Source organism: Myotis brandtii, unplaced genomic scaffold (assembly GCF_000412655.1).
Source record: "Myotis brandtii unplaced genomic scaffold, ASM41265v1 scaffold176, whole genome shotgun sequence".
Taxonomy (NCBI): domain Eukaryota; kingdom Metazoa; phylum Chordata; class Mammalia; order Chiroptera; family Vespertilionidae; genus Myotis; species Myotis brandtii.
Window position 1 is genome coordinate 3,428,669 of NW_005356519.1, and position 11,003 is coordinate 3,439,671.

Here is an 11,003-nt window from a genome sequence, read left to right on the forward strand (position 1 = left end):
CCCCCCCTCTGCCCCCCCCGAGTGCACAAATTTTTGTGCACCGGGCCTCTAGTCTTATATAATAAAAGGCTAATACTAGTATGCAAATCGACTATATGGCAGAACGACCGATCGCTATGATGGGCACTGACCACCGGGGGCAGATGCTCAACGCAGGAGCTGCCCCATGGTGGTCAGTGTGCTCCCACAGGCAGAGCGCCACTCAGCCAGAAGCCGGGCTCATGGCTGGCGAGCTCAGCCGCGGTGCCGGGAGCCTCTCTCGCCTCCGTGGCAGAACTAAGGATGTCCAACTGCGAGAGGGCACAGGCCAGGCTGAGGGACCCCCCCTGAGTGCATGAATCTCATGCACCGGGCCTCTAGTGTAATCTATATAAAACATAAAACTTTCTGATTGAAATGTGCTAGGCAATAGACTTACAAAATGAAATACTTTGTAAAATTCAAACTTTTTATTCACAAATTACTTCATTGTTAATAAAAAACCATAGATGTATCTAAAACAATCAGGAAATATTTTGAAATTAAGCAGCAAAGTAGCAGATAAAAATGTGTTCTTAGTGATCTGGGCAATAACTCTTAGTCTGTGTCAATCTGTTATCAATCTGTTATACACCAACGTTACAATAAAATTATTGGCCCAACATGTATAACAATTGACTAAAGAGAACCAGAGAATCCTGGGTTACTGAAGTATTACCAGAAAAGACCTTGTTTCTATTTATTGGCCCACCTGGTAAGAGGGTTCATTCTGGATCCTGACAGCAAGTCCTTTAACCCCCTGCTAATCCATTTTAATCTACCGTAAGATTTCACATAGCTCTAATCACATCATGTCCCTTCTTAAGGATTCTAAATGACTCCCTGTTGCCTACAGAATTGGGTCTGGACTACTTAGCCTGGTTTTCAAGGCTCTCCAAGGTCTGGCCCCAGCCTCTCTTTCCAGCCTCATTTGCCATTACTCCCTTTTATATGCCTTTCACACCAGGCCACCTGAACTACTTCCTTTCCTGGGATGTCGCCTCTTTACCTTGCTCATGTGGTCCTGCTGCTTGTATTGCCCTTGACTTCATTTTCAGCTTTTTACTTTCTCTATCTTTCCAGACTCAACTCATACACCACTTCCTTCACAAAGCCTTCCTTGATCTCCCCAGCCAGAATTTCTCTCTCATGTGGAGTATAATAGGCCTTCATCTGTGACCCCTATCACTTCATTCTTGGTAGAGGTTTTTAAGTATATGACTTACTAGGCTGGAAATTTCTTTAGAGTTAGTCTTAGTCAAATACATTTCTTTTCTTTTTTTCTGAGATACATTCTTATATGCTGAAAACTACTACTAACTCATAACATGCCCTTATACATATTAAGTCTTCAATCAATATGTCAAATGCATGACTGGCATACACTGGTTAGTTCTGGGCCCAACTTACTAAATATTTATTAGACATCTACTGTATACAAGTCACTTCAGTATGAAGAGTGAGACATAAAAAGGTTGATAAATATAAGATAGATGACCAAAAGAAGTATAATAATTTCTCAGTTTATAAAAATATGAAATGAAAATACCCCTTAACCAAGAAAAATCAGCAAAATAACTTGAGTAAAATGGTATTCTTTTTGTTGTCAATTCCAACTGCAGAGGCAGGAAGGGCAGGGATTGGAATGAGGCTGTGTTACAAGTGATCAGCTCAGTCTGATCCACTGGTTAAACGTGAAGAAAGTAAATCATGCAGGAGGTTCACACTCAGGAGAAACTTCATTGTAAGTGTTATCCTGCTCTTATGGCACCCCCCAATATCAAGCACTAAGAGTTAGTAAACGTTTATAAGTTTTAGAATGAACACAATATGAAAATACTGACCTCGGCACAAGAACAAGGCAGCTGCGCACACTGGTTATGAGCGTGGACTCTGCTGATTGATATCCCATCTCCCGCCCTGTCAGTGTGTGTTGTTGGGCAAGTTCCTTCATCTCTCCCTTTCACAGATGCCTCGTCTGAAAAACTGGGAAAATATTGATAACCTACCTTCAGAGGGCTCCTGTGGAAGTTAACTGTATGTGTCTGTGTGTGTGTGTATATATATATATATATATCTGTGTGTGTGTGTGTGTGTGTGTGTGTGTGCGCGTGCGCACAAATGAGTGTGTGTTTATGCCACTTAGAACAATGTCTGGCATAATAGTCATTAAATAATTATTAGCTACTATTAAGGAATATATTTTGTTCACCATTAGTAAATTTTGGAACCAAAATTTAGGGAAAGTAGTATTTACTGAATCTTCAAATAAACAAAGTATTGATACCCTCTCAAAGGCTCACTGAGTAGGTCTTTAGTAGGCAACAGAGTAATGGGTAATTTGAAATGATATTCACAATTTAATCTCAAGTTGAACAATAGTAATTGAGAAAAGAAATAGCATAAAACAATGAACCTGGTCATGTTTGCATTAATCCACAATGATATTATAAAAAGATTTTCTATACAAAGAAAGAGCAGAGAAAGGCCAAGATTGGAATGAAGAAAATAACATTAAATTAGGTTGCTTTTTCAGAGTTTGTATTATACTAAATGGGATAACCTATGCCAGACTTAAAAATAAGATCTAAAATATGAGTGATATCAGGGACCAGTGTCTGTTTGTACTCATTCCCTCTGATTCTGGGATGTTTAAAGACCATTCTTCCTTTTTTAACAACAAATATCTGTTGACTGACAATGTGCCAGGCATTTTGCTTGGAACTGCCTTTCAGCCACCCAAGATGTTGAGTAGGAGTTGGATACGGGACTGATGGATAGGGAGCTGGAGCCAAGTTGGCTCTAAGTGTAAATGCAGGGGTCATTGTGTTGAGGTAGTGGTTGAAGCTGCCTCTGAATGAAATGTAAGTAGCAGATTGAATGTTATGAATGAGAACTGCTAGGATCCATGTTTCAGGTATTAAATAGATTTTGAATGAGATCTGGGACAGTGTGTGAAGCCCTTTTATTTATACTTTAGCTATGTATTAATGTGATATACATTCACTTCCCTGTACAGGTGGATGATTGTGGCTTTTCATTGAATCATCCTAATCAATTCTTTATCGAGAGCCAAAGGATTCTAAATGGTGGAAAAGACATGAAGAAGGAACCCATCCAACCAGAGACTCCTCAGCCCAAACCAAGTGTCCAGAAAACCAAGGATGCCTCTTCTGCTCTGGCCTCTCTCAATTCCTCTCAGGAAATGGATATGGAGGGACTGGAAGATTACTTCAGTGATTGATTCTTAGGCAGTCCGTGACACTTTTTCCTCACTAGCTTTCATATCCTATGTGTTTTGTTTTTTTTTAACCTTTTGTTTAACTTTTCCCTCCACCCACCCTACTCCAATCCATCTATGTCGCAAGCAGGTTTACAGGTAAAAATAAAGACCTCCACCATATTTTGCTTTAACAACAGGGAAGAGAAAGAATTCTTCTTGAAATCTAATACTTTACTGGTGTGATATAAGTCCTGTTTTAGGAGATAAAACATCTTTCTAGACTGGTTACAGTCCCTTAGAAACAATACAACTAAAAACAACTTTTAACCCTTGTTGTAGTTTTGATCTAACCCTTTCTTGGATTTTTGTTAATAAATATCAAAGTGTACATGAGCGTGTCTGTGTGTAATTGCAAGAGTCATATTATGTCATAACAGATTAGCCTTCATTCTTAAAGTGGTATTTTGGAATATCCAACACGATCAATAACCAATGAAGATTTTAAACTGTTTTTCTTGAATTGGCCATTTGTGGTAATTCTACATCAACATGGAGAACTTTTGTCCCTGTGAGTGCAGCAAACTTTACTAAAATGAATTGTGTTTCAGGAATTAAGAGAACCAGAGTTTGTAGTCAGCTATATAATTACCAAATAGAAGTGTTTTGTTATGTAAAATGATGGTAACTCCTCATCCTCCATCATTTCCCATTCATTCTGGGGCTGGGTTCAGGAAGAACAGACAATTACTAAAACAAGAGGTTGTAAGGAAAGTCCAAAGTGTTTCTTCATCACCCTCCAACTTCCACACCTTATTGCTTCTGTGGATGCTATGAGTTGCCAAATAGGTTTAGTAAATTTATTAAGCTCAGTAATGACTATTCTGCCAGCACTGGAGTTTAGACCACAGACATACTAGAGCAGCAGTTCTCAACCTGTGGGTCGCGACCCCTTTGGGGGTCGAACGACCCTTTCATAGGGGTCGCCTAAGACCATCGGAAAACACATATATAATTACATATTGTTTTTGTGATTAATCACTATGCTTTAATTATGTTCAATTTGTAACATGATTCATAACAGTAGCAAAATTACAGTTATGAAGTAGCAACGAAAATAATTTTATGGTTTGGGTCACCACAACATGAGGAACTGTATTAAAGGGTCACGGCATTAGGAAGGTTGAGAACCACTGTACTAGAGTCATGACCTGCTCTCTGCCCGCCTGTGGGAAGCAGGCCCTGCACTTTATGCAGAGCAGTGCCCTGTGGGAGGCCCTTAACTAATGCATTTCCTCCCTGTGGTCTCTGCTCACCCAGAGGATGTGGCTCTAAGAAGGGAGAGACCCAGGTTGAAATGTACTCTTTCCTCACCTCTTGCCTTGGATTATGTAAAAATATGTCTATTTCAGTCCTTTTTACCTGGCGAAGAGGGGTACTTTCCTTTTATCTTCTTGAATCAGATACTAACTACATGGAAAAGAGAACACTACTCAAAAAAACTAGACTGTGAGAAGCACATTTTAAATACCGTGGAAAATGGCAGCAATATGAAAAGGATTGGAAAAGGATCAGATGTCGGAACCTAAGCATGTCAGCTGATCAGGTTTTTATTTTAAGCTGCTGAGCAAAGATGTCTTGGAATCTTCTGTAATGTATAATTTAATGAGACACCATCTGAACCTTTACTTGTCTTTGTGAATTATTATTACCTAGTTCAGAAAACAGTATTATTCCATTACAAATTACCCCATAAATTCCTCCCTTCGGAAACCATCTGCTATTCTTTTTATCATGTATAGTTCTCAACAGGAATCTGATGATTGCCTACCACTTTATCCATGAACTGCAAAATTAGGAGTTTTTGTTTTTGTTTTTTAAATGTTAACAAGTACTGCACGGAGCTGTTTTAACCACAGATTTAAGTTAGCTTTAGAAAGCCGGGCACAGAATCTATGTAGGTCTCTGTTGTATTAAAAAGAGGGAAAATATTAGAAGCAGTCTCGCTGCTGTAGTTCAGTGGGAAATCTTATGACAGGATATTTCATATCTGGCAACATTTTGCAAGGCTATCTTTTTCCACTGCCTGATGTTCACCTTCTTTATGAAGCCTGCACTCGCACCCACAAAAGGACACAGCCATTAACAGCACAGTATGTGTGTGTTAGCTCATTTTATACTGGCAGTCCCAAGAATTTACCATCCTACTTGAATGTTTTATATGTTTCTAGTCCAAAACAACACTAGTTTAAATATTAGTTGTATTACAAGTTCAATTTCTTAGTAATAAGGCTTGATCTCTCATCATGTATTATACAGAAGAATATATAAATATATTGTGAAGTCTGTAGATTAGAGGATAGGAGTTAGAGGTTTATAGAAGACGACAGAAATTAATGTCTTTCTGGTGTTTTCTGGAGTTGGAAAAAGCAATTTATTTTTCATGCTTCACAGGTCTTGACAATTTTGATTTGTTTTCTTTGAGAACAGATCTGTTTGAATCAGAGGATGTAGGGAGAACCAAAAAGAAAAAATCAAAAGCCAGCAGCCTCTTTTCAAAACAGGAACCAACAAACAAGAATATGAGTCTTCCAGGTCTTTTAACTTCTAGTTGGTTATGACCTCTTCAAGGAGCAGAGGCTGTGTGATTATCGGAGACCAAAGAAGAAACAGCCGAGGAAAGAGATTAGGTTGGAAATGTGTAGCTGGCTGAAACAATGACATTGTTAGTGAAGATCCTATCATATTTCTTTCATGTTGTTTCTCCATAATGTTTCTTACTCTGCCTATAGAGTATGAAACTCTTAATTGCGATGTGCATAAAAGATCACCAGGAAGATTTTAAGTAAACTTTTTTAGGGCTGCCTATAATACTATAGAGTCATAAAAGTGAACAGTTACAGATTTTGAATGAGAGGGAGCAAAATAAAGCAATGGGAAGGATCTTTAATTCATATTGAATTTTAATAAGCTGAGGGATTTCTTCTCTCTCTAAAAGCATTCAGAATGTTTTTGCTTGTTACACTTGGCTGTCTTACTGATACTCAGGGTCTTTGCAGGCAAACTTCTGTAATGCCTTGCAAAGAAGAAAAAACTTCTGGAATTTAAGCTTGAAAGGCAAAATGAGACAGCTCTCAAGTTCTGGTTTGGTTAGAGTCTACTGTTTGCAAATTTAATCAAGGTCTTCCACAGGCATCAGCTTGACATTAAATTTAAGTGCCCATTAAAGTGAAAGTTTGACAGCAGCTCTGAATGCGATGCTCTGTCTGAGGACATCTTTACAGCTGGAAGGGAAAAAAAGCTGAGAAGCCTCAAACCACTGTGGTAATTAGATCCATTTGTTAACTCCTTTCCCAATGTTGGCAAAGGGAGGAAGAGATGGTTGACAGAGAGGCAGGAACTGGAGAGGCAGTCAGTCCAGGGCTCCCTATAGAAACTGTGTGGGCAGGGTCCTGTGTCGCAAAGAAAAATGGCAAAGGTCCCCTCTGACAAATGAATACGATGGAGAAATTATTCTAAGAACTTTGTTTGGTTTGTCTTTCTTTTGGTGCACAGGCAGAACTGCAGTGTGAGGACTGTTTGGTAGTCAGGCCCTTTGGGAGATGCACCGTATTGTTAGGGAGTGGGCCTTCCAGATCCATGGTTGGCCCGAAGAGTTAGTGTTTTCCTCAAGGGGATCTAAGTTACATCCAGGTAATCACTTATTTGCCCCAAGCACCGGGCCTTCTTTCTAATACTGAGTTCCTTTTTGACAGGTAGCTAGCTGTTGCTCAAGTCGAAGACTTCTCGCCATAATTGGCATTGTAAGCAATTAGCTTTGTGACTCTATGGGAATCTTGTCACCTGGTAGGAAATGATCTTCCCACTTCATCTGACCTTCCTGCCAAAAGTGATAGTATTTCCTGTTATTGGATTTGCTTTCTATCCCATAAAGCTCTTTCTGTTCATTGCTTCATGACATTTTATTTTCTCCAAGAATTATCACTGGTGAACCTAATCAAAAGCTAAAGAATATCTCTGTACATAAGGCTTCTGCATTTCCCCTGAGCCTTCAATTGCAGTACTGTTTCTGAACATTGATGACAAGGTAGTGAAACAACACTGCTAATAAATGCATGATGGATTTTCCAATTCAGCCCTGCGTTTCGAGATATTCATTCACCCTAATAGAACTGTGAGGGTTTTTGATTTTGTTTAGTTTTGCACTGAAAGCGTAGAGAGAAAATAAATTCAGCAAATGATACATTTAATTTAAGGTTGTGTAATAAGAAAACTAACCATCTCATGCAAATTTTCCTAATTCCCCCCCCACACACACACACACACTTTTTTCTTTTTCTTTTTACTTATAGCTTGCACTTGGGTCATAGAAGATATCAAGAACATTACTGACTAAAAGGATATAGTGCTACATGCTCCTCTTCTGTCTTCCCTTTCATTGCTGAGAATTAGAATGGTGATTTAATAAGCCTCTACACCAGTGGTTCTCAACCTTCTGGCCCCTTTATATACAGTTCCTCATGTTGTGACCCAACCATAAAATTATTTTTGTTGCTACTTCATAACTGTAATGTTGCTACTGTTATGAATCCTAATGTAAATATCTGATATGCAGGATGGTCTTAGGCGACCCCTGTGAAAGGGTCGTTCAACTGCCAAAGGGGTCTTGACCCACAGGTTGAGAACCTCTGCTCTAGGAGTTGAGTGGAAATGTGGCGTCTGGGACCACCCACATGCGACTCATGGTAAAGAGGAGTGTTTATCTCCACCCCAGCCTGGGGCTGGGCCCCAGGGTCCGGGCACCCGGATTCATCCTTCCAAGCCCAGCCGGATCTCTGCAGGAAGCTCTTCTGTCCAGGCAGAGCTGGTCATCCGTCCCCCGCTCCTTGCAAATCTCACTTACGTTGCCTATCACTTTTAATGACCACAATGTGCCTGGCAGGGGCTGGGCGTCGCTGATCTCTGTGCCCCAAGCGTGAGCTGGGACCCGAGCAGACCAGCGGTGTCGCGCGGACAAACACTCCCCGTGCTGTCCACCGGCCCAGCCCTGGGATCACCTGCCAGAGGACAGCCCCTTACAACAGAAATATCTGACCTAAAATGTCATTAGTGCTGAGATGAGAAATCCTAAATGGTTTCCTCTCCTCTCGGTCTCACTTGTACTGCATTGGCTTCCTCTCACCACTTCCAGCTTGTATTACCACAGTGACCTTTTAACTTACTATCCTGGTCTCCATGTGCCTTCCCTGTGTCCATTTCCATGCCCTCCTTCAAAATGCAACCTGAGTACTTTTCTCCCTAAAAGTGTTTATCTTCTTAAACACAGCTCTCCCTTACATATATGAAGTCTAACTTTCCATGATTTCATGTATGACGCCCTCTAGGACCTGACCCCAGCCCACCTCTCCAGTCCCATCTATTGCCAGTCACCCTCCATTCTCTGATCCAGGCCTGTGATTTAGTCATTCCGAACAAGCTAGCCCAGCACATTCACTATGCTCCTCTCTCTCATCCTTGTTATGTTTCCTGCCTGGAACATCCTTCCAATCCCTGTCCTGCTGACTACTGTTTCTCCTCCAAGGCCCAGGTTAGTTACACATTCTTTCAGCCTTCTCTGATAAGCCTAGATTAGGTTCATTGTCCCTTTGAGGTCGTCTAAGATTTCTAACACAATACTTATGTTTATAACCATCTATTTACTTATGTTCCCTTTCATTGGACTATAAAGTCCTTAAGGGCAGGAACTATGTCACTTTCATATTTGAATCCTTAATAATTAGCATTGTCTCTAGTTTTCAGCAATGCTGCACAAAATCTTGGGCATCCAGGAAATGTGTGTAGAGTGGATGGTTACTTATTTATCCCACAGGAATCTCAAATTCAGAGTTTCCAAAACTTAAAAAAATAAGTGGTAGAATGGACTTGGGGCCCCAGATTGGGGCTACATTACGTTGTAATGTACCCATGGACAAGTTTCTTAATCTCCCTGTGCTTAATTTGATTCACCTATGAAATGAAGATAATAATTGCATTTATTTCAAGGGTCATTCTATTAGAACATAATATTCTATTAGAACAGTGTTATTATATCTACAGCCCTTAGAAATCATCTGACTCAGGATAACACTTAGTAAACCTTAGATGTTGCTATTTGATAATCAACCCTACAAAAAAATGTTATATATGGGCATCCATGCTGAAGAATTTTTCTTACCTAGAGTGATCCTGTTATGTACACTATACTGTGGTAGGTTGGCGGGGGTTTAGGGGAGCTATCAATCAAACAAGGTTTCAGTAAATTCACCCTGTGACTGTCTCACCTTGATGCTTTTGTAATCAGGCAGCACAGATGGAAGAAATGCAAACTGGGAGACTGGAGGATTTCCTATACATGGCACACTGAGGTATGAAAAATTGTTGAAATGGTACCACAGAATACTGACTACTTGTCCTTTGAAAGGGAAGACCTGAGGCAACCTGAGCTTCAGTACACAGAAAGCATCCTAAAATGTCCTCTGTTGAGGTTGTGCTATCTCAGTGGGCTTACATATGATTCCCAATGACAGTGATGCCTGTGTGCTGCCTAGTCTCCAAGCACTTCAAAAGGACTTCATGCAGATCAAATCAGGTTTTACTATGGCACTTCTGGAAGTGGATAATAATAATCATCTGCATTTTCCCTAAAAGAGAAAGTGACACACAAAGAGGTGAAATCCCCTGAGCTGGGTCACAAACTCCCTGATGATACCAGGCACTGGAACTCTGGCCTGCACACATCTCCGTTATTGGTTTTCATACCAAGTTGCCTTAGGACCTGCTCCATGACTGAGCGACCCAAACTGCACTTCCCAACTAGACTAACTCTTTTCTATTGTCTTTGACAAGTTAATGATCCATCTTGCTTCCATTTTTCTCATCTGTAAAATTGAGATTAAATGAGATAACTTGTCCAAAGCTTTGTTCATGGTCTGACACATGATAAGCTTTAAACAACTGTTAGCTATTATTATATGGAGGTTCTATTAAATTTTGTTTAAAAGAAAAGGTATGCCCAAAATAAAAATTGGAAACTACAATAGAATGTTTCTCATATAAAGGATGATAATTATATTTTTAATTTTGCTCTACAGAATAAAAATTCCCATCGATCTTTAAATAAAAGCAAACTACAGACTCTCAAAATTATAAGAAGTTTCTTCTACCAAGATTTATCCCAACTGTGGCTTCCTTGGTATCATGGAATAATCTAGAAAAAGTAGAGCCAGAACTGGAAGCAAAATTATGGAGAAATTTATATGTCTTGTAATGTCCATAAGCTTCTCAAGAATAGTTCACATATTGTCCTCATGCTTTGGTCAGAGTCCTACACTTTTATTCCTTTGTCTAGTCCATGGCATCTTCCCTACAATATCGAGCAATCCCCCTCCCCAGACCACAACAACCTATCTCCCGTAAGACATAATCTGGGTTGTTAGTCATAGAAATTATAAAGAAGCTTTGGGAAAACCAAGATGGTGGCATAAGCAAACACCAGTACTCACCACCTCCCACAACCACATCAAAATTATAACTAAAATATGAAATAGCAATCAGTCAGAACCGCCTGAAAGGTGGCTAAATGGAAGTCCTACAACTAGAGATGTAAAGAAGAAAGCACACCGAGACTGGTAGGAGGAGTGGAGGCACAGAATGGGCTGATCCAACACTCATGTGTTCTGTTTTCTTACTCAAGAGGGATATCTTGGCTGCAGAACCCCCCCCCCCC

General features: G+C 40.1%; 1 protein-coding gene across 2 annotated transcripts in view; it reads left to right on the forward strand.

The window, feature by feature from the left end:
• Positions 1 to 3,629, forward strand: part of PRIM2 (primase, DNA, polypeptide 2 (58kDa)) — a 269,429-nt gene extending 265,800 nt beyond the window's left edge. For both annotated transcript variants that reach the window (XM_005863316.2, XM_014537315.1), the window contains one exon: positions 3,038 to 3,629. In XM_005863316.2, coding sequence (XP_005863378.1) covers positions 3,038 to 3,262 — 225 coding nt within the window. In that variant the 3' untranslated portion in view covers positions 3,263 to 3,629. The remainder of the gene's footprint in view (positions 1 to 3,037) is intronic.
• Positions 3,630 to 11,003: the final 7,374 nt, after the last annotated feature.